Here is a 23,796-nt window from a genome sequence, read left to right on the forward strand (position 1 = left end):
CATGGTGCTCGGGTCCAGGATGTATCATCTGGGCTGCAGAGGAGCTTGGAGTGGGAGGGTGAGAATCCAGTCGTTGTGGTACATGTGGGTACCAACGACATAGGAAAATTGGGACCTCAGGATCTGCAGAGGGAGTACTCAAAGCTGGGAATCAAATTAAAAAGCAGAACCAACAAGGTGGTTATCTCTGAATTACTCCCTGAACCACATGCAGATGGGCATAGGGTAAATAGGATTAACGAGATGAATGGGTGGCTCAGGGATTGGTGTGGGAGGAATGGGTTTGAATTTATGGGGCATTGGCACCAGTATTGGGGCAGGTGGGACCTGTTCAGATGGGATGGCCTCAGTCTGAACCGTGCTGGGACCAGAATCCTGGCGAATCGTATAACTAGGACTGTTTAAACTAATTGGGGGGGAGGGTGCAGGGGTGGGAGAAATTACAATATCTAAAGTAAAAGAGAGGGTACAGGTGCAGGAAAATGTTGCGGATGTCCCAATAATAAAGGGAGTAGGGGGCATGAGAAAGGTTAGTAGCATTCCCTCAAATAGAGTACAGATGAAGGCTGGTATAAAGACACTTTACCTGAATGCAAGAAGCATTCGGAACAAAGTGAATGAGCCGATGTCACAGATCAGCACAAATGGATATGATCTGGTGGTCATTACGGAAACGTGGTTGCAGGGTGACAGGGACTAGGAGCTGAATGTCCAGGGGTATCAGGTGTTTAGGAAGGGTAGACGGGAGGAAAAAGGGGGTGGGGTAGCTCTGCTGATTGAGGATAATATCAGGGCGATAGTAAGGGAAGATATAGGCTCCAAAGAGCAAAACATGGAATTGTTGTGGGTGGAGATAAGGAATAGTAAGGGGAGGAAGACGCTGGTGGGTGTGGTCTATAGGCCCCCAAATAAAAACTTTGAGGTGAGGCGGGCTATAAACAAGCAAATAATTGATGCGTGCAGAAACAGAACGGCGATAATTATGGGGGATTTCAATCTGCATATTGATTGGTTGACCCAAGTCGGACGCGGTGGGCTTGAGGAAGAATTCTTGGAATGCTGCAGGGATAGTTTCCTTGAACAGTGTGTGATGGAAACTACGAGGGAGCGAGCTATCTTAGATCTGTTACTGTGTAACGAGGCAGGTAGAATTAGGGATCTTCTTGTGAGGGATTCTCTTGGGACGAGTGATCATAGTATAGTTGAATTTCTGATGCAGATGGAGCATGAGAAAGTAGGGTCCCGAACCTGTGTCCTCTGTTTGAACAGAGGGGAGTACGATAGGATGAGAGTGGAATTGGCGATTGTAGATTGGGGGGCGCAGATTCGTTGGTAGGACAGCTGAGGAACAGTGGAGGATTTTTAAGGAGATCTTTTTCGGTACTCAGCAGAAATATATTCCGATGGTAAAGAAGGACTGTAGGAGAAGGGATAACCAGCTGTGGTTATCAAAGGAAATAAAGAAGAGTATTAAATTAAAAGCTGATGTGTCCTGAGTGGCTAAAAATAGTGGGCGATTGGAAGATTAGGAAAGATTTAAAAATCAACAAAGAATGACTAAGAAGGTGATAAAGAAAGGAAAGGTAGAGTATGAAGCTAAACTAGCACTAAATATAAAAAAGGACAGTAAAAGTTTTTACAAATATATAAAGAAGAAGAGGCTGGCTAGAGTGAATCTTGGACCCTTGGAGGATGAGAGGCGGGATTTAGCAGTGGGCGATGAGGAAACGGCGGAGGTTTGAAGAAGTTTTTTGCCTCAGTCTTCACGGAGGAGGACACGAATAGTTTGCCAGATATTAAAGATAGAAGGATGGTAGGAGGTGAGGGCCTAAATGCGATTACTATCACTAGAGAGGTAGGGCTAGATAGACCAATGGGACTGAAGGTGGACAAGTCCCCAGGACCAGATGGAATGCATCCCAGGGTTCTGAAAGAAATGGCAGAGGTGATAGTGGATGCCTTAGTAATTATTTATCAAAATTCGCTGGACTCCGGGTAAGTGCCTGACTATTGGAAAACGGCTAATGTTACGCCGCTGTTTAAAAAAGATAGCAGACAAAAGGCAGGGAATTATAGGCCGGTTAGTTTATTGTCTGTAGTTGGACAAATGCGAGAATCCGTCATCAAAGAAGAAATAGCGAGGCGCCTAGAAAAGAATGGTTTGATCAAGCAGACGCAGCACGGATATGTTAAGGGGAAGTCGTGTTTGACGAATTTATTGGATTTCTATGAGGATGTGACTACTGCAGTAGACAGAGGGGAACTGGTGGATGTGGTGTTTTTAAATGTCCAAAAGGTGTTTGATAAGGTGCCTCACAAAAGGTTGCTACAGAAGATTAGGGTGCATGGAGTTGGGGGTAAGGTGTTAGCATGGATAGAGGATTGGCTGTCTAATAGGAAGCAGAGAATTAGTATCAATGGTTGCTATTCTGGTTGGCAGTTGGTGACTAGTGGAGTGCCGCAGAGATCGGTTCTGGGCCCTCAGCTATTTACCATTTATATAGACAATCTGGAGGAGGGAGCTGAGTGTCGGGTAACAAAATTTGCTGATGACACGAAGATGAGTAGAAAAGCAAATTGCGGGGAGAGTGTGGAAAGTCTGCAGAGGGATCTGGATAGGCTGAGCGAGTGGGCGAGGACCTGGCAGATGGAGTACAATGTTAGCAAGTGTGAGGTTATCCACTTTGGCAGAAATAATACTCGGAGGGATTATTATTTAAAAGGTGAAAAGCTGCAGCATGCTATGGTGCAGAGGGACCTGGGGGTCCTTGTGCGTGAGTCGCAAAAACCCAGTTTGCAGGTGCAAAAGGTGATCAAGAAGGCGAATGGGATGCTGGCCTTTATAGTGAGGGGGATAGAATATAAAAGCAGCGAGGTCTTGCTGCAACTGTACAGGGCACTGGTGACACCGCAGCTGGAGTACTGTGTGCAGTTTTGTATGCCGCACTTGCGGAAGGATATTTTGGCCTTGGAGGGAGTGCAGAGGAGGTTTACTAGGCTGATACCGGAGATGAGGGGGTTGGCCAATGAAGAGAGACTAAATAGACTGTGTCTGTACTCGTTGGAGTTTAGAAGGATGAGGGGGGATCTTATAGAGACGTATAAGATAATGAAGGGGGTGGATAGGGTAGAGGTAGAGAGATTCTTCCTGCTTAGAATGGACAGCAGGACTAGAGGGCACAGCCTCAAGATAAGCGGGGGGGCAGTTTAGATCAGAGTTGAGGAGGAATTTCTTCACTCAAAGGGTGGTGAATCTCTGGAATTCTCTGCCTGCTGAAGTTGTGGAGGCTACCTCGCTAAATATATTTAAGTCACGGGTAGATAGGTTTCTGATAGACAAGGGAATTAAGGGTAATGGGGAGAAAGCGGGAAAGTGGAACTGATCCACTTCAGATCAGCCATGATCTTACTGAATGGCGGGGCAGGCTCGAAGGGCTAGATGGCCTACTCCTGCTCCTATTTCTTATGTTCTTATGGGAGGAAACCGGAGCACCCGGAGGAAGCCCCCACGGACACGGGAATGGGTAGGGAGAACATACAAACTCCACACAAACAGTCACTGGAACCCGGATCCCTGGGGCAGAGGAGCGAAGCAATGTGCTGCCTCACATATCATCGGGGCAGAGCTAATGCTCTAAATCAAGTTAACATTGTAGTCTTTGGACCTTATGTGGGGGTGTCCCCCATTGCCCACTCCCACCCCCCACCCCCCCAACACCCGCTCTCCATCCCGCCGTCTGCCCCCCAATCCACCACCGCCTTTCAACTCCTTTTTAATCACCTCCCCTCCCCTCCAGGTTGAGTTGCTGCTGAGCAATGTGCCCTCCCTCTCCCCAGCCCCACCCTCACCCCTCCCCCACCACAAACCACTAGTATTTATTCTTATGTTCTTATTTGACAATTGATGTGGCAATTCTGTAGATGGATTTTGCCATCACACAAAGTTGTTTCCTCCAGCAGAAATCTGTATTGAAAGGATGGGTGGGTTTGCCAGTTTAAGTAGACACTTCCCACGATCAAAGAACAGCAGGAACAGGCCCTCCAAGCCTGCTGTAATCATGTTGTCAAAGAGTGAGTGCTTCATAATCCACTGTCTTCCTTCAAACAATTGGCACCGGCAGCACAGTGTTTAGCACTGCTGCCTCACAGTGCCACATTTGCTTCGTATGTTCCCACCCTCCTAGCTTTGAAAAACATTTCCTTTTTCTCTTTGTCTAGGCTCACAATATCAGCCATTACCCATGGTTCCCAAAACTTGCCATACTTATCCTTCATCCTAACAGGAATGTGGAGGCTCTGAATCCCTATCAACTTACACTTGCAAGCCTCCCACATGCCAGTTGTTGATTTGCCCTCAAACATCTGCCCCCAATCTACATTCTTCAGTTCCTGCCTAATATTGTCGTAATTAGCCTTCCCTCAATTTAGCACCTTAACTTGAGGGCTACACTTATCTTTATCCATCAGTATCTTAAAGCTTTCTGAATTGTGGTCACTGTTCCCGAACTGCTCCCCTACTGAAACATTGACCACCTGGCTGGGCTCATTCCCCAATACCAGGTCCAGTATGGCCCATTCCTTAGTTGGATTATCCACATACTCCTTGCTCTTTAGGGAAAGGAATCTGCCTCCTTACCCAGCCTGGCCCATGTGTGATTCCAGAGGCACAGCAACGTGGTTGACTCTCAACTGCCCTCTGAGCGAGACATTCAGTTCAAGGGCAACTAGCAATGGGCAGTAAATGCTGGCCAGCCAGCAACACCCACGTCCCACAAATGAATTAAAAAAAAAAGTATTATTGCCCCAACTCACAATAAAATCTTTCATTATGGAATTTACAGACTTGGATCTGACATCAAACTTTCTATTTTGAACACCGTTTCATTGTTTCAAATAGGACTGACCAAATGTACAATCACAAAACAAAATATAGAGTCGGAGAGATTGACAGAGCAGGAACAGGCTGACCAGCCAACTCACCCGTACTGACTACGTTTCCTAAACTGAACTAGTCCCATTCACCTGCATTTGGCCCATATCCCTAGAAACCTCTCCCATCCATGCCCCTGTCCAAATGTCTTTTAAATGTTGAAATTGTATCTGCCTCTACCACCGCCACAGGCAGCACATTCCATACGCCCAACACCCTGTGTGTGAAAAAAATTATCCTTTGGTTCCCTGCACCTCACCGCCCCCAACTTTAAACCTGCGCTCTCTAGTTTTGGACTCCCCCTACCCTGGGGGAAAAAAACCTCAGCTATTCAGCTTACCTACCGCCCCCCCCCGGCCCCTGCCCCAACCCCACCTCCGCAGGATTTTCATGAAAGGTTCGAAATGAGGATCAGGGTAAACATACCAATATTGTTCGTTGAGTTTCCACTGTGCATGTTGACGGAGGGACCGTGGTAATTCTCAGCTATTCTAACTGTAGTTGCCTCTTCAATGTCCTCCTGACCTCGACTTCTTGACTGGTTGCATTCGGTGGAATGCTGCAACTGCAGAAATCCATCACTCCCCTGTCAGGGTAAGTTATCATTGTTGAAGATTCCACTCTGGTGCTGGCTATTATTCCTCATCTCTATGGCTGGCAGAACCCTGGGATTATTTTATCTCTAATCTGTACTCCTCATTGAGTGAGGCAGAATGATAGCAGAGTGGTTAGCACTGCTACCTCACAAGGCTAGGGGCTCAGGTTCATTCGCTGTGCATTCTCCCCGTGTCTGTGTGTGTTCCCTCTGTGTGCTCCAGTTTCCTCCCACATTCCAAACATGTAGGGGAACAAGGTCAGGCTGTAGTCAGGGTTAGAGATCGAGATTGAGAGTATTTTAGGGAAATACAGTTGCAATATTAAAAATAACACAGAATATAGTGTTACAGTCATAGCTAGGCTGTGGAGAAAAATCAACTTAATGTATGATAAGTCCAATCAAAATCTGACAGCAGCAGGGAAGAAACTGTTCTTGAGTCGGTTGGCACGTGACCCCAGAATTTTGCATCATTTTCCTGATGGAAGAAGGTGGAAGAGAGAATGTATGGGGTGCGTGGGGTGCTTAATTATGCTGGCTGTATTCCCCGAGGCAGCGGGAAGTGCAGACGGAGTCAATGAATGGGAGGCTAGTTTGAGTGATATTAATAATAATAAATATTCTATTTTGGCAATTGTATATCAACTTGCAAACATGTTAATGCCCAATATTGCCCCTTTAATCAAGACAGCCATTACATTCGATGTGGGATATTTTTGAGCGATTTTTTATTGATTAGTTAAATGCTGTGACGTTATATCATACCGAAGGGATACTGAAGGGAACCGTGTTAGTAATACAATGAAACATTTTTATAAATAATACAAACCTGGTGACTATTAAATGAACAACTTAATGAAAATAGGGGAAGGCAATGGCCTTGTTGTATTATTGTTATACTATTAACCCATAAACAAAACTAATTTTCTGGGACCTGTCTTTGAATCCTGCCAAGGTATGGGTTTTCTCCGGGCGCTCCAGTTCTCTCCCACATTCCAAAGATGTGTAGGTTATCTCAATTGGCAATGCTGAATTAACCTTAGTGTCCAAATGTGTGGAGGTTAGATGGATTGGCCATGCCAAATTGTCCCTTAGGATCCAAAGATGTGCAGGTTAGGTGCATTGACAATGCTAACTTCTCCCTTTGTGTCCAAAAAAGTGCAGGTTAGGTGGATTGATCATGCTAAATTGCCCCTTAGTATTGGGGGTCTAGCAGGAAAATGCATGGGTTTAAAAAGGCATCTACAAATATCAAGATGACAACATTCTGCAATGATGCTGTGGAATCAGTAGGATATGGTATTTATCAAATTTCTATTTTTCTATCTACATCAAAGGGGGTGAATTGGGAATAGCTGAGAGCTTCAAGCTTCGAGGTGTTCAGGTCACTAACAGCCTGTGCTAGCCCCTCTAAGCCAACGCTGTAGTTAAGAAAGCCTACCAATGCCTCTGATTTCTGTTGAAGCTAAGGAAATTTGGCATATCCACCAAGAGTCTCACCAATGTTTACAGACCATAGAAAGTATTCCTTCTGGTTAGTACCATTGCTTGGTATGGCTCCTCCTCTGTCTAAGACCGCAGGAAACTACAACTGCTCATGAGCAAAACCTAGTCCATCACTCAAACTAGCCTCCCATTCATTGACTCCGTCTGCACTTCCCGCTGCCTCGGGGAATACAGCCAGCATAATTAAGCTCCCCACGCACCCCATACATTCTCTCTTCCACCTTCTTCCATCAGGAAAATGATGCAAAATTCTGGGGTCACGTGCCAACCGACTCAAGAACAGTTTCTTCCCTGCTGCTGTCAGATTTTGATTGGACTTATCATACATTAAGTTGATTTTTCTCCACAGCCTAGCTATGACTGTAACACTATATTCTGTGTCCACATGTATTCTATGAATGGTCTGCATAGCGTGCAAGAAACAATACTTTTCACGATCCCAATACATGTGACAATCATAAATCAAATCAAATCAAATCCTTCTCCTGTATGGACTCTATGAATGGTATGCTTTGTGTATCATGCAAGAAAAGTATTTTTCACTGTCTTCCAATACATGTGACAGTAATAAATCAAATTAAATCAAATCCTTCTTCCCTATGTACTCTATGTCTGTATAGTGTGCAATAAACAATACATTTCATGCACACTAATACATGTGACAATAATAAATCAAATCAAATCCATCCCTCCTATGTACTCTATGAATGGTATGCTTTGTCTGTATAGTGTGCAAGAAACAATACTTTTCACCATACCCCAATAAATGTGACAATAATAAATCAAATCAAATCAAAGTTGTGCTAAGAGGCAAATGTTAAACAGTTAAAAGTCAGCAATGCTATCAGCCAAGTTGTGAGGCTAAACAAAGAGACCCATCACCAGTGATGAACTGAAGTCTACTGCCTGGAATGCCGACAGCAGCAAGGATGGGATAATAAAGGGCGAACGCAAGCCCCCTTGGTGTTACATGCATGTTTATAAGACGTTCCACACTGCATTGTATGCTCGATATATTTATATGGTGTTTCATCCCTCCACGGAGACAATTAAATGTCTTGATCTGTTTTATATTAGTTACAGTCACTGAAACAACCAAATTAATCCAGAGCTTGTATTTTCATTTTGCTGGAATGTGCAATGTTTTCATTTGTCTCGAAGGGGAAGCTCCGTGGGGCCGCACTCTGACACTGCATGTTAATTTGTGATTGCACCTTTCACATGAAGAGGCTTCCTTTTTATCCAACGAACAATCTATGTCAGAGGGAGGCGATGGGCAAGTGCTATTTTTATTAGCACCGCTGATCTCATTGTGCCATGGATGCGGATTTAATTCCGGCTTTGGAGTCTGTGTGGAGTTTGTATGTTCTCTGCGTGACTGCATGGGTTTCCGCCGGGTGATCTGGTTTCCTCTCACACTCCAAAGATGTGTAGGTTAGGTGGATTGGCCATGCTAAATTGCCCCTTCATGTCCAAAGATGTGCAGGTTAGGTGGATTGGCCATGCTAAATTGCCCCTTCATGTCCAAAGATGTGCAGGTTAGGTGGATTGGCCATGCTAAATTGCCCCTTCATGTCCAAAGATGTGTAGGTTAGGTGGATTGGCCATGCAAAATTGCCCCTTAGTGTTCAAAGATGAGCAGGTTAGGTGGATTGGCCATGCAAAATTGCCCCTTAGTGTCCAAAGATGTGTAGGTTAGGTGGATTGGCCATGCTAAATTGCCCCTTAGTATCCAAAGATGTGCAGGTTAGGTGGATTGGCCATGCTAAATTGCCCCTTAGTGTCCAAAGATGTGCAGGTTAGGTGGATTGGCCATGCTAAATTGCCCCTTAGTATCCAAAGATGTGCAGGTTAGGTGGATTGGCCATGCTAAATTGCCCCTTAGTGTCCAAAGATGTACAGGTTAGGTGGATTGGCCATGCTAAATCGCCCCTTAGTGTCCAAAGATATGTAGGTTAGGATGATTGGTCACTCTAAAATGCTCCTTACTGTCCACTGATGTGCAGTTTAGGTGGGTTGCCCGTGCTACATTGTTCCTTTGGGTCAGGGGATTAGCAGAGTAAGTACATGGGGTTGTGGGGATAGGGCCTGTTGGAACTGTGGTGCAGGTTTGTTGGGCCGAATGGCCTCCTTCTGTGCTGTACAGATTCTATATTAAGCTGATCTTTCTCTACACCCGAGCTGTGACTGTAGCAGTATATTCTGCACCCTTTCCTTTCTTTCTCCGCTATCTACTCTATGAACAGAATGCTCTGCCTGTATAGAATGCAACCAACAGTGCTTTTCATTGTATCCCAATACACGTGACAACAATAATTCAAACCAGGTCGAATCCATTTAGAAGCCTACATATGTCAATGGCATCGTCCTTGTCACTATTTAATTCCAGAGCAGCTGAGGCCCAATTTATTCAGCCTCTGACCAAGGGGGAAGATTCACTTCAGTGCAGCCAATTTCACAATCTTTCACCGCGTACCACCAACAAAGGACATATTTCCAAAGGCATGAAGACTGGACATGGCATTCCAGGTATAGGACATAGAACATAGAACACTACAGCACAAACAGGCCCTTCGGCCCACGAGTTGCGCCGATCACATCAACACCTACCAACCTACAGACCTATCTATAACCCTCAATCTCATTAAACCCCATATACTCATCCAGAAGTCTTTTAAAAGACCCCGGCGAGTTCGCCTCCACCAGCACTGACGGCAGCCGATTCCATTCACTCACCACCCTCTGAGTGAAAAACTTACCCCTAACATCACTTCTGAACTTCCCTCCTTGCACCTTAAATCTGTGTCCTCTCGTAGCAACCATTTCAACCCGGGGAAATGGCCTCTGAGAGTCCACCCTATCTATTCCTCTCAACATTTTGTAAACTTCTATCAGGTCGCCTCTCAACCTTCGTCTCTCCAGGGAAAAGAGTCCCAGCTCCCTCAACCTAACTTCATAAGGCATGCCTCCCAGTCCAGGCAACATCCTTGTAAATCTCCTCTGTACCCTCTCAATAGCTTCTACATCTTTCCTATAGTGAGGTGACCAGAACTGCGCACAGTACTCTAAATGAGGCCTGACAAGGGTCTTATAAAGTTGCAGCATTACCTCCCGACTCCTAAACTCAATCCCTCGATTAATGAAGGCCAGTACACCATACGCCTTCTTGACCACCTCCTCCACTTGCGAGGCCGATTTAAGAGTCCTGTGGACCCGGACCCCTAGATCCTTCTGCTCTTCAACACTACTCAGACTTCTGCCCTTGATAGTGTACTCGTTCATCCCGTTGGTTCTGCCAAAATGGACGACTACACATTTATCCGCGTTGAAGTCCATCTGCCACTTCTCCGCCCAGTCCTGCATCCTATCTATGTCCTGCTGCAACTTTTGCCATCCTTCCAGACCATCCACAACACCACCGACCTTAGTGTCATCAACGAACTTACTTACCCATCCCTCCACTTCCTCATCCAGGTCATTTATGAAAATGACAAACAACATGGGTCCCAGAACAGATCCTTGAGGCACTCCGCTGGTGACTGACCTTCATGCAGAAAAAGCCCCATCCACAACCACTCTCTGCCTTCTGCAGGCAAGCCAATTCTGGATCTACAAGGCCAAAGGCCCTTGGATCCCATGCCCTCTCACCTTCTCAAGAAGTCTTGCATGGGGGACCTTATCAAACGCCTTGCTGAAGTCCATGTACACTACGTCCACGGCACTTCCTTTGTCAATGTGTTCAGTCACATTATCGAAGAACTCAACTAGGCTTGTAAGGCACGACCTGCCCTTGACAAATCCATGCTGACTATTCCTGCTCATGTCAAACCTCTCCAAATGTTCGTAAATCTTGTCCCTCAGAAGCCTCTCCATCAGCTTACCAACTACTGAGGTCAGACTCACCGGTCGGTAATTTCCCGGGCTATCTCTGTTCCCTTTCTTGAAAATAGGAACTACATCCGCAATCCTCCAATCTTCCGGAACCTCTCCTGTCTCCATTGACGACGCAAAGATCATCGCCAGGGGCTCTGCAATCTCTTCCCTCGCCTCCCACAGTATCCTGGGGTACATCCCATCTGGTCCCGGCGACTTATCTACCTTGATAGAATTCAAAGTTCCAACACATCCTCCTCCTTAATATTCACGTACTCAATCTTTTCCATCTGCTGCAAATCCATAACAAAATCTCCCAGATCAGCTTCCACTGTGAATACTGAGGCGAAGTACTCGTTAAGCACCTCTGCCATTTCTTCTGGTTCCACACAAACCTTTCCCCCCTCACCTTTTATAGGTCCTATCCCTTCTCTTCTCATCCTTTTACCTTTCACATATTTATAGAAGGCCTTGGGATTCTCCTTAATCTTACCCGCCAAGGTCTTCTCATGACCCCTCCTGGCTCTCCTAATTTCCCTTTTAAGTTCCTTCCTACAATCCTTATACTCCTCAAGATCTTTAACCTCTCCTAATTCCCTGAACCTCTTATACACCTTCCCTTTCCTCCTGACTAGGTTCAACACAGCCTTTGTGCACCACGGTTCCCTCGACCTACCACCATTTATTTCACCAAAGCTCCATATCAAACTGGAAATGTCATCCTCCTTTCATGCTTGGAGGACTGAAAGCCAACTCCCTTTGATCGTCAACAGTTGAAAGATTGACGTTTTTTTGTTCATGAACCCCAGTCGAGAACGATTCTCAGGGGGGCGATTTTGCCATTTGTTTTTGAAGTGTGCTGGGCGGACTTGAAAGTGGGAGAGTTTTGGATCCTTCTATTGGGAATGTTTTCAGCACAAACCCGCACCCCGCTCCCCCCCTCCGCCTCCCCAACACTACCTGAAAAATTCTGAGCAAGTCTGTTGCAGAAGCCAGTGGATGGGGCGTAGCATCCCTGACAGCCTGCAGAGGGAGGCAGTGTGCATGTGCAAGGCCCCTGAAGCTGCACATGCGCATTGGCAGTAGCCAGGGTGGGGGTGGGGGTGGGGGTGGGGGGAGGGGGATGGGTGCGGTGGGGGGGATTGACAGAAAAGGGAGAGATCTCAGGCCCCAGCTAACTGCAGACTGCCTGAAGCAGCTACCTGCCCCCACCCCCCACCCCTGCAATTGTGGGGGGGTCCATGGCCCGAAATATAGCCCCCCACCCAACAACCCCTGCTGCCCGGACTGATCCCAACGATCATGGCCCCGCTGCCCTCCCCCCACCGATTACTGCAGAGTGGCAGCAGACTCCCCTCCTTCTCTCCCCCCAGTGATCGCTGCAGAGTGGCAGCAAACCCCTCTCCCTCTACCCCTGCCCCCTCCCTACCCCCCCATCACTGCAGACTGGCAGTGGGTCCTCTCTCCCTCCCTACTCCCCCACCATTCGCTGCAGAGTGGCAGCAAACCCCTCTCCCTCGACCCCTCCCTCCCTACCCCCACCTATCACTGCTGAGTGGCAGTGGGTCCTCTCTCCCTCCCCGCTCCCTCACGATCACTGCAGAGTGGCAGTAGACTCCCCTCCCTTCCTCCCTCCACCGATCATTGCAGAATGGCAGTGGGCCCTCCCCCCTCCCCCGCCCCCCCACCATCACTGCAGAGTGGCAGCGGGCCCTCTCTCTACCCCACCCCCCCCCCCCCCCACTCCCCACCACGATTGCTGAAGAGTAGAAGTGGACCACCTCTGCCAATGAATTGCTCGCCTACATTAACCCCTTCCCAGCATTAGCCCAACTCCCATTAGTCCCAACCGTCATTAGCACCTCCCCCTCTTGCCCGACCCCTTTTAGCCTCGTCCCCCCAGTCAGCATTGCCCAGGTGCCAAGGTGGCACTGCCAGTCTGGCACTGCCCAAGGACCCACATCCTTATCCTCGGCCTCTACGGTGAGCCGCAATGACCTCTGCAAACAGGCGCAAAGAACATCACTCGCTCCATATTTATCTCTTTCTGTCTCAATCTCTGTCACTCTCTCCCTCTCTCTTTTTGCCACTGTATGTCTCTATCTCTCTGTCTCTATGCCTCTCTCACCCCCTCTCTCTCTCTCTCTTTCGCACACTGTCTCACTCTCTGTCCTCTCTCTCTGTCTTTCTCTGTCACTGTCACTAGGTGTGACATTCTCACCATATCCTCTCTCATTTTAGTTGCGCTCTTTCTTTCTCTTTCTCAGTCACTTTGTTCTACCCTCTGTCTCTTCTCTTTCTCAGGCCCTGTTACTTTGGCTTTGTTTTTGGTCTTTCTCTCTCTCTTTGTTTCCCCTGTTTCTCCTTTTTCTCTGTCCCTCCCCCCCCTCCAACTCACCCCATCTTCTCTCTCTGTCTCCTTTGTCTCCGTCCTCTCTCTCCCTCTCTCTGTTTCCACTCTCTCTGGCTCCTCTCTCTGTCTTCTCTCTCTCTGTTTCCCCCCCACCACTCTCTCTGTCTCCTCTCTCTCTTTCCTCTCTCTCTGTCTGTCTCCTCTCTCTCTCTCCTCTCTCTGTCTCCTCTCTCTCTGTCACCTCTGTCCCTGTCTCCTTTCTCTCTCTGTCTGTCTCCTCTCTCTGTCTTCTCTCTCTCTGTCTCCCCCCTTCTCTCTCTGTCTCCTCTCTCTCTGTCTGTCTCCTCTCTCTCTCTCACTCTCCTCTCTCTGTCTCCTCTCTCTCTGTCTCCCCTGTCTCTGTCTCCTTTCTCTCTCTCTCTGTCTCCTCTCTCTGTCTTCTCTCTCTCTGTCCCCTCTTTTGACCTCTCTCCTCCCTCACTTTCACTGTCTCTCTTGGCTCTCTGTCTCAGCTGATCTCTGTCTCTGTGTCATACTGTGTATCTGTCTGCTATTGATTATGCCTCTGTCATGTTTTCATTTTTATAATTCAGGTCAAAAGCTCCAAAGTGTTTCATGAAGTCTGCCTGGATGATGCGTTTTGCTTTGGTAAGCATGAGATGCTTCACTTCAACTATGATCCAATTAATCTACAAATGAGCTCTCATCAAACAAAGTTTATTTGATATACAGTTTATTTAATTTACATTTAGAAACAAAATTAGCAACACATTTCACCGGTTACAAACAAAAATTAAACATGATATTGCATGAACTTTAACATCCAAACAACATTCCAACGAAACAAATCCTGGAAAAAAACACAGGTTTAGCACAGCAAAAAAATAATGCCCACACGATATTGGGATTTAGACCTTTGCTTTATTGTTGCAGTTCTCTTGCGGCACACACAGACAAACTCGGAGTCAGAAGAGTTTTGCAACCGCGAAGACTCTAGTCAAATGAACAATGAGCTACAGATTTTCTTCTCAGGAGGGGTCAGGCACATTACTTATATCTAACAGCGGAATTTCCAGAAACATGGGAGAGAGAGAGAGAGAGAGAAAGAGAGGAACTCTGCTTTCCAGGTTTATATCCACCTGCTTCGGAACTAACATTGAAATGAATCCTTACATATTTCCTGGGAGGAACCACCTGATTTTATTTTGTCAATCGAACTGCCCTCTCACAATGCAAGGACATAAAAGATCCCACAGTGAAAATAAACAAATCCTCATTTAAGCCATTGAAGTGGCAATAAATGGACATTGAGCAGATAGCCCAGCAACACTGAGAAAAAAACAAAAATCTCAAAAGGTCTGCTTATAACTGTCGAGAACATGATTTAAAACAAATCTTAAAGGTAGACTAATGTCAGACCATGTTGATTTGTTTCCTTCTCTTTCCCTCTCTGTATATACTTGTGTCAATGTCCTCCTTCCTCCTGTCTCTTCCTCTGTCTATTTTGATCTCTCTCACTCTCGCTGTGTCTGTCACTCTCTCTGAGTCCCTTTGTTAATGGTTCTCTGGCTGTGTCATTTGCTAAGTACCTTGATGTCTCTGTCCCTCTCTCTCTGGCTCTGTATCTCTTTGCCTGCATCTCCCTGAAAGGTGTGTTCATTAGACGTATTGGCCCCGGACAGGAAACGGGCTGTGGTGACGAGGGGAATTTCAAAGTAACTTAATTGCACTGTTAATGTCAGCCTTACTTGTGACTAATAAATGAACTTTACTTTTCACATTACTTCACCTCTCTCCCATTCTATCACTGTCTCTTTCTTTGTCTAAACCTCAGCCTCTACATCTGTATTTTGCCCTCGCTCTCTCTCATTTTTCCCTCTCTATCTCACTCTATCTCTGTCCCTTTAATTTCTTCCCAGTGTCCTCAATCTCACATCTCAACAGCTCTGCATCTCATTCTTTCTCGCTGCCTCTTTGGTTTTTGTCCCTCTCCCCCACCCCCCACCGCATCCTCTTTCCATCTCCAACCACCACCACTGCCCTTTTCTCTCACTGTCTCCCTGATTCTCTGTTTTATTTCTCTCTCTCTCAGTTTCATTCCCCATTTATTTCTCTCTCTTTCTACCCCTCTCCTTGTCTCTCTCTTTCTCACACACACACTCACACCTAATCTCTCTCCAATCTCTCTCTTCCCCTCTCTCTTTCCTCTCTTAGGATTTCAGTTCATTTCCATTTCAACCCTACCCATGCTGAGTTGGTAAAAAATCTCTGTCTTCAATGCTCTGCTGTCTTTATACGCCCAGTTTGTGAACAGAACTCCCACTTACCTGGTGAAGAAGCATCACTCCGAAAGCTAATGGCTTTTGCTACCAAATAAACCTGTTAGACTTTAACCTGGTGTTCTGAGACTTCTTACTCCAATTCCCTGGCCATCTCTGTGACAATACTTGCTCTCTGTATTTTTGTATCCATTCGCGAGGCATGGGCATCGCTGGCTGGGCCAGCATTTAGTCCCAATCCCGAGTTGTCTATGAATTCAGTGGCTTGTTAATACATCATTTCAGAAGGCACTGAAGAGTCAACCACATTGCTGTGACTCTGGAGTTACTCTTTAGCCTGACCAGGTAAGACGGCAAAGGTCCTACCCGAAAGGGATATTAGTGAACCATGTGTCTCCCCAACAGCTGATAATGGTCATCAGTGGAATCTTAATTCCAGGATTATATAAATTGATTCAAATTCCACATCTGCTACGCTGGGATTCGAACCTGGGTCCCCAGAGGTGACCTCAGCTTCTTACTGATAGCCCCACCATTTGACCTCTGTATATCGCAGTCAGGTTTCTGTCAGATCAGGGTGAACATGTGGCATGATGTGAAGGACGGCCCTAACAGTGGAAGATTAGTATTGTTGGGGGGAGAATGTCTGCCCTTTCAGTGTGTCAGAAAAATGAGGGAAGATGGTCTAGCCAGTAGAAGGATTAATGTTTATTTATTAGTATCACAAGTAGGCTTACGTTAACACTGCAATGAAGCTAGTGTACAAATACTGTTGTTGCCACACTCTGGTGTCTGTTCAGGTAGAATTTAACACCTAATCCATCTAACTAGCAAAGATTTTGGACAGTGGGAGGAAACAGGAGCAGCTGTAGGAAATCTATGCGGACATGGGGAGAATGTGCAGACTCCGTACTGTCATTGACCTGAGTCAGGAACTGAACCTTGGTTCATGGCACTGTGAGACAACAGGGTTAACCACTGTGCCACCGTGGCACCCCCCGTTTTGTCATGGGGGTCACATTTCCCAATTGGTGTCATTCTTGTAATTCCAGAAACTCTTGGTGATTCAGTTCAGTTTTATTAATTAAATAACTAGCATAAATATCTAAAACGACAGATGGTCAAAACATCAGATGTGAAGGTCTAAAATAAATATGTCAGCTCATTCTCCATCTGCTGCCTGAAGCATGAAAAAGGGAGCATTCTGAAACTCTTAGTGTTTCAGCTGTCCCCTTGGGTTAATGAAAGGAAAAATTGGAATCAAGAGAGACTTCAAGACATCCTGCAGTTGCTTTCTGAACTGAGTTTGTGTCACAGCATAAATTGCAGTGTTTGTGCAGCAGCTCAGGAGCTGCAGCATGAAGCCCAATTCTAGGACAAAACGATCTACCCATATGGACTCATAACCCAAACTATACATCCTGATCCATATCGAATAAAACATTGACATTGACCATAACACGATGAAGTTGCTGGTGATAACAAATAGTAAAATGATCGATTTCCTTCGACTCTCCATCTCTGGGTCATAGAACATAGAACATAGAACATAGAACACTACAGCACAAACAGGCCCTTCGGCCCACAAGCTGCGCCGACCACATCACCTACCAACCTACAGACCTATCTATAACCCTCAATCTCATTAAACCCCATATACTCATCCAGAAGTCTTTTAAAAGACCCCAGCGAGTTCGCCTCCACCACCACTGACGGCAGCCGATTCCATTCACTCACCACCCTCTGAGTGAAAAACTTACCCCTAACATCACTTCTGAACCTCCCTCCCCGCACCTTAAATCTGTGTCCTCTCGTAGCGACCATTTCAAACCGGGGAAATAGCCTCTGAGAGTCCACCCTATCTATTCCTCTCAACATTTTGTAAACTTCTATCAGGTCGCCTCTCAACCTTCGTCTCTCCAGGGAAAAGAGTCCCAGCTCCCTCAACCTAACTTCATAAGGCATGCCTCCCAGTCCAGGCAACATCCTTGTAAATCTCCTCTGCACCCTTTCAATAGCTTCTACATCTTTCCTATAGTGAGGCGACCAGAACTGCGCACAATACTCCAAATGAGGCCTGACAAGGGTCTTATAAAGTTCCAGCATTACCTCCCGACTCCTAAACTCAATCCCTCGATTAATGAAGGCCAGTACACCATACGCCTTCTTGACCACCTCCTCCACCTGCGAGACCGATTTAAGAGTCCTGTGGACCCGGACCCCAAGATCCTTCTGCTCCTCAACACTACTCAGACTTCTGCCCTTAATAGTGTACTCGTTCATCCCGTTGGTTCTGCCAAAATGGACGACAACACATTTATCCGCGTTGAAGTCCATCTGCCACTTCTCCGCCCAGTCCTGCATCCTATCTATGTCCTGCTGCAACTTTTGCCATCCTTCCAGATCATCCACAACACCACCGACCTTCGTGTCATCAGCGAACTTACTTACCCATCCCTCCACTTCCTCATCCAGGTCATTTATGAAAATGACAAACAACAAGGGTCCCAGAACAGATCCTTGAGGCACTCCGCTGGTGACTGACCTCCATTCAGAAAAAGCCCCATCCACAACCACTCTCTGCCTTCTGCAGGCAAGCCAGTTCTGGATCCACAAGGCCAAAGGCCCTTGGATCCCATGCCCTCTCACCTTCTCAAGAAGTCTTGCATGGGGGACCTTATCAAACGCCTTGCTGAAGTCCATGTACACTACGTCCACGGCACTTCCTTCGTCAATGTGTTCAGTCACATTATCGAAGAACTCAACTAGGCTTGTAAGGCACGACCTGCCCTTGACAAATCCATGCTGACTATTCCTGATCATGTCAAACCTCTCCAAATGTTCGTAAATCTTGTCCCTCAGAAGCCTCTCCATCAGCTTACCAACCACTGAGGTCAGACTCACCGGTCGGTAATTTCCCGGGCTATCTCTGTTCCCTTTCTTAAAAATAGGAACTACATCCGCAATCCTCCAATCCTCTGGAACCTCTCCCGTCTCCATTGACGACGCAAAGATCATCGCCAGGGGCTCTGCAATCTGTTCCCTCGCCTCACACAGTATCCTGGGGTACATCCCATCTGGTCCCGGCGACTTATCTACCTTGATAGAATTCAAAAGTTCCAACACATCCTCCTCCTTAATATTCACGTACTCAATCCTTTCCATCTGCTGCAAATCCATAACAAAATCTCCCAGATCGGCTTCCACCGTGAATACTGAGGCGAAGTACTCGTTAAGCACCTCCGCCATTTCTTCTGGTTCCACACAAACCTTTCCCCCCTCACCTTTTATCGGTCCTATCCCTTCTCTTCTTATCCTTTTACCTTTCACATATTTATAGAAGGCCTTGGGATTCTCCTTAATCTTACCCGCCAAGGTCTTCTCATGACCCCTTCTGGCTCTCCTAATTTCCCTTTTAAGTTCCCTCCTACAGTCCTTATACTCCTCAAGATCCTTAACATCTCCTAATTCCCTGAACCTCTTGTACACCTTCCTTTTCTTCCTGACTAGGTTCAACACATCTTTTGTGCACCACAGTTCCCTCGACCCACCAAAACCCCCTCGTCTCATCGGAACGTTGTCATTCAGAGCTCCAGACACACATTCCTTGAATATCTGCCACCTTCCTTCGGTACTTTTCCCTAAGAACGCCTCCTTCCAGTTTATTTGTCCAAGTAACTTCCTGACTTCTTCGTATCTCCCCTTACCCCAGACAAACACCTTCCTAGCCTGCCTGATCCTATCTCGTTCCAACGCAATTGTGAAGGAGATAGAATTATGGTCACCATATCCAAGATGCTCTCCTACCGAAAGATCCATCACCTGCCCTGGTTCATTCGCCAGTACCAGGTCAAGTACAGCCTCTCCCCTCGTAGGCTTGTCCACATACTGCGTCAGGAAACCCTCCTGAACACACCTAACAAACTCCTCCCCATCTATACCCCTTACCCTAGGGATATTCCAGTCGATGTTTGGGAAATTGAAGTCTCCCATCACGACAACTCTGTTATTAAAACATCTCTCCAGAATCTGTTTCCCTATTTGCACTTCAACTTCCCTGTCACTATTGGGCGGCCTATAGATTACACCCAGCAAAGTTTTTGACCCTTTGCTGTTCCTAACTTCCACCCACAGAGATTCTGTAGACAATCCCTCCACGACATCCTCTTTCTCTGTAGCCATGACACTATCCCTGATCAACAGTGCCACGCCACCACCCCTTCTGCCACCCTCCCTGTCCTTCCTGAAGCACCTGAAGCCTGGCACCTGAAGTACCCAGTCCTGTCCCTGAGACATCCAAGTCTCCGTAATGGCCACCACATCACAATCCCAAACAGCTATCCACGCCCTAAGCTCATCTACCTTATTCACTATACTCCTTGCATTAAAATATATACACTTCAGCCCCTCAGTCTGGGCATTTCCCATCTCCACCACCTGTCTAACCTCCCTCGCATACTGCCTGCGGTCCTCCCCTACCTGGGAGCGAACCTCCTCCGTCCCAGTTTCCCCAACACAGTTCCCTCCCCCCATCCTTTCTAGTTTAAAGTCCCCCCGGTAGCCTTAGCCAGTCTTCCCGCCAAGATACTAGTCCCCCTGGTATTTAAGTGCCACCCGTCCCTACTATAGAGGTCCCACCTACCCCTAAAGAGGTCCCAGTGATCTAGGAACCGAAATCCCTGCCCTCTACACCAGTCCCTCAGCCACGCATTCACCCTCCACCTCATTTCATTTCTTCCCTCATTCTCCCTTGGCACAGGCAGCAATCCTGAGATTACTACCTTCGCTTTTCTCTTCCTCAGCTGCCTACCCAGTTCCCTATAGTCCTTTTTCACAAGTGCCTCCCTCTTCTTACCTACATCAGTAGTACCTATATGTACTACTACCTCCGGTTCCTCACCCTCCCCTTTCAGGATGTCTGGGACCCGCCCAGAGACATCCTGGATCCCAGCCCCAGGGAGACAAACCACCATCCGCGACTCCCTTCTACGTCCACAAAAACGCCTGTCTGCGCCCCTCACTGTGGAGTCCCCTATTAATACTACCTTTCTGCTTCCCTTTTTGATTTTTTGGCTCACTGGCTCAGCTCCAGAGAGCTGGCCATCGCTTCCTCCCTCAGATGAGCTGTCCCCCCCAGTAGTACTCAGGCCGGAGTACTTATTTTGAAGGGGGACATCCACCGGAGTGCTCCCCATCACCCGTGTTTTCCCCTTCCTAATGGTAACCCAAGTGCCCTCATCCCGTTGCCCTGGTGTGACTACCTGCTGGTAGCTCCTTTCTATAACGTCCTCACTCTCCCTAACTAGCCGAAGGTCCTCGAGCTGCATTTGCAGCTCCTTAACCTGGTTTCGTAGGGCCTGCAGCTCCACACACCGAGCACAGGTGTGGATGTCTGGCAGGCCAGGAGCCTCCAAGACCTCCCACATGTTGCATTGGCAACAACATACAGGTCTCACACTCATATTTACCCCTTATAGCAACCCAAAGGAAAAAAGGAAAAAAAAACTTACAACTTACCTTATCTCTTTGGCCCTGTGAGCCAAAGCACTTACAGCACACACAAATACAAAAGCAGTCTTACCAGCTCTCAGACAGAGCCCCTCTCTCTCTCTCTCTCTTTTTTTTTAGGTTAGGGGAGGGGGGAGGGCTGGGATACTCTACCCGTGTAGAGTATCGGGAAACCCCTCCGGTCTAATTTATAGTCGGGTAAAAAAAAACGCGACCCGAGTGCCCTCGCAACTACTTCCGGGGTCAAACCGGGGTCAAACTTAAAAAAAAACAATCAAAAAAAAACCCACTAAAAAATAAAGTTAGTTTCTAAAAGAAAAAGTCACTTTTACTCACCCACAGCTCTCCACTCTCAAATCGCAGCCTCTCTTCAATGCTCCCACGGAACAATGAGGCTGGACCCCCGAGGTGAGTAAACTTTTAAAGGTGAAAAAAAAACGCGACCCGAGTGCCCTCGCAACTACTTCCGGGGTCAAACCGGGGTCAAACTTAAAAAAAAACAATCAAAAAAAACCCACTAAAAAATAAAGTTAGTTTCTAAAAGAAAAAGTCACTTTTACTCACCCACAGCTCTCCACTCTCAAATCGCAGCCTCTCTTCAATGCTCCCACGGAACAATGAGGCTGGACCCCCGAGGTGAGTAAACTTTTAAAGGTGAAAAAAAAAGCGACCCGAGTGCCCTCGCAACTACTTCCGGGGTCAAACCGGGGTCAAACTTAAAAAAAAACAATCAAAAAAAACCCACTAAAAAATAAAGTTAGTTTCTAAAAGAAAAAGTCACTTTTACTCACCCACAGCTCTCCACTCTCAAATCGCAGCCTCTCTTCAATGCTCCCACGGAACAATGAGGCTGGACCCCCGAGGTGAGTAAACTTTTAAAGGTGAAAAAAAAACGCGACCCGAGTGCCCTCGCAACTACTTCCGGGGTCAAACCGGGGTCAAACTTAAAAAAAAACAATCAAAAAAAACCCACTAAAAAATAAAGTTAGTTTCTAAAAGAAAAAGTCACTTTTACTCACCCACAGCTCTCCACTCTCAAATCGCAGCCTCTCTTCAATGCTCCCACGGAACAATGAGGTCATTGGAACTCTCCCCACTGCTGTGAGCACGGAGTCTCCTGCGGGCTCTGCTGCTCACTAAAATCTGTCTGACCGTGACAGCATTGAGCAGCAGAATCAGAACAAATGGGACACAAGGTGTTAGCACTTGGTGGAGGAACTCAATGGTTATCCAAACCGAAGATAACTGGACTTCCTGAGCGGCATCACAAAACCAGGGGTCATTCCACAGCCAATATCGACCATTTAGCATAAAATACCAGAAAATGTTCTTTAAACAGCTCAGCACTGTCACTGTTCCCAAAGCCACAGCTGCCGTTTTCTCACTGCAATATTTAATTTTCAGCTTGGGGCAGCAAATGGCCACAAATCGATCAAAGGTGAAAGTGACGGTGAACCAGACAGAACAGTCAGTGGCTGCGTAAAGCAGGACGGCGTGGATGTTACAAATGGGGATGGCCCACAGGAATTCAAACTGATCTCGATAAACAATTGGAATGTGTCTCAAGATCAGGTCAAAGATAATGACCAGTAGATCCCCCACCGACATGGCCGCCAGGTAATGGGTGACACACTTGGACAGACCACAATTTCTGCTCTTCAGGGTCACAATTGTGATTACATTCACTGTCAGGAAGGGTAATAAACAATCAATTTATATATCAAGCTGGGGAACACATTACCAGTTTGAATTTAGTTTTACTGATATTTTCCAAAATGTAACTGCATCCTGCGAATATACCGAGAATCAATGAAACTGAAATGCCAGCTGGGAAGGGATGTAATGCAGTTCAAAAATGAAAAAAATGGATAACAAAAGCTGGGTTGAGGAGTAAGGGGAAATTGGAGTTTATGATTTGATTTATTATTGTGACATGTATTAGTAGAAAATGAAACGTATTGTTTCATGTATGCTATTGTTGTGAAGTTAGTGTTTGGAGACTTGTAAAGCGTTTGTAAAAATGTTAAGAGTTGTCAAGTTGTCTATTTAAAAGGTGTTTTTTTCACACTTAGAGTTCAAAAAGAGATGCATGTGTAAACAGAGAGCACCAAAGTGAAAGAACGTTTCAGAGACAAAAACAACAGGGCTGCTTTGGTAACAGCCTTTAAGCATTTGAATCATAACATGTTATTGAATTTCAACCAATTAATTTAAAATAGGATTTGAATAGCAGCAGCCTATCGGGTTTAAATTTGATACTTTGATAACCTGTAAACCAACTCTACTGTGGCGGGTTTTGGGATGTCATTTGTGGTATAAATCCAACTCCCAGCTGCAGATTATTTTATATAATCGTAAATGATCATGGAAGGCAAGGTTGATCATAAACTTGGCAAAAACTGGCTTTTGTGAAGGCGGAAGCGACGATTTCAAGGCACAACATCAGATACGGGCGGATGACACTGAGAAATGTGAAGGTGAAGGCCATCAAGGAATTTCCAAGACCATCATCGAAGAAAGAAGTGGAAGAAGGCATTTTTGGGATTCAATGAATTCGACAGAAAAATCATGCCAACTTTAGCAGGTTTTTGGCACCGTTGATGGACTTGGCAAAAAGGAACATGAAATTTTGGTGGTCAGAGCCATGAGGGGAGGCTGTTGAAAATTTGAAAGCAGTGTTAACCACCGAATCTGTTTTCGCCACACTGAACTTTTTGCAAACTTTTAAAGCTGCCATCACCTCCAGTGGTGT

General features: G+C 46.4%; 1 protein-coding gene across 1 annotated transcript in view; it reads right to left on the minus strand.

Moving 5' to 3' along the window:
* Positions 1-13,814: 13,814 nt before the first annotated feature.
* Positions 13,815-23,796, minus strand: part of LOC145337514 (putative G-protein coupled receptor 139) — a 60,581-nt gene continuing 50,599 nt past the window's right edge. Inside the window, exon 4 of the mRNA XM_080182303.1 lies at positions 13,815-13,930. Coding sequence (XP_080038429.1) covers positions 13,815-13,930 — 116 coding nt within the window. The remainder of the gene's footprint in view (positions 13,931-23,796) is intronic.

The sequence above is a fragment of the Carcharhinus amblyrhynchos genome, unplaced genomic scaffold, assembly GCF_965287045.1.
Source record: "Carcharhinus amblyrhynchos unplaced genomic scaffold, sCarAmb.v2.hapA scaffold_51, whole genome shotgun sequence".
Lineage (NCBI taxonomy): Eukaryota > Metazoa > Chordata > Chondrichthyes > Carcharhiniformes > Carcharhinidae > Carcharhinus > Carcharhinus amblyrhynchos.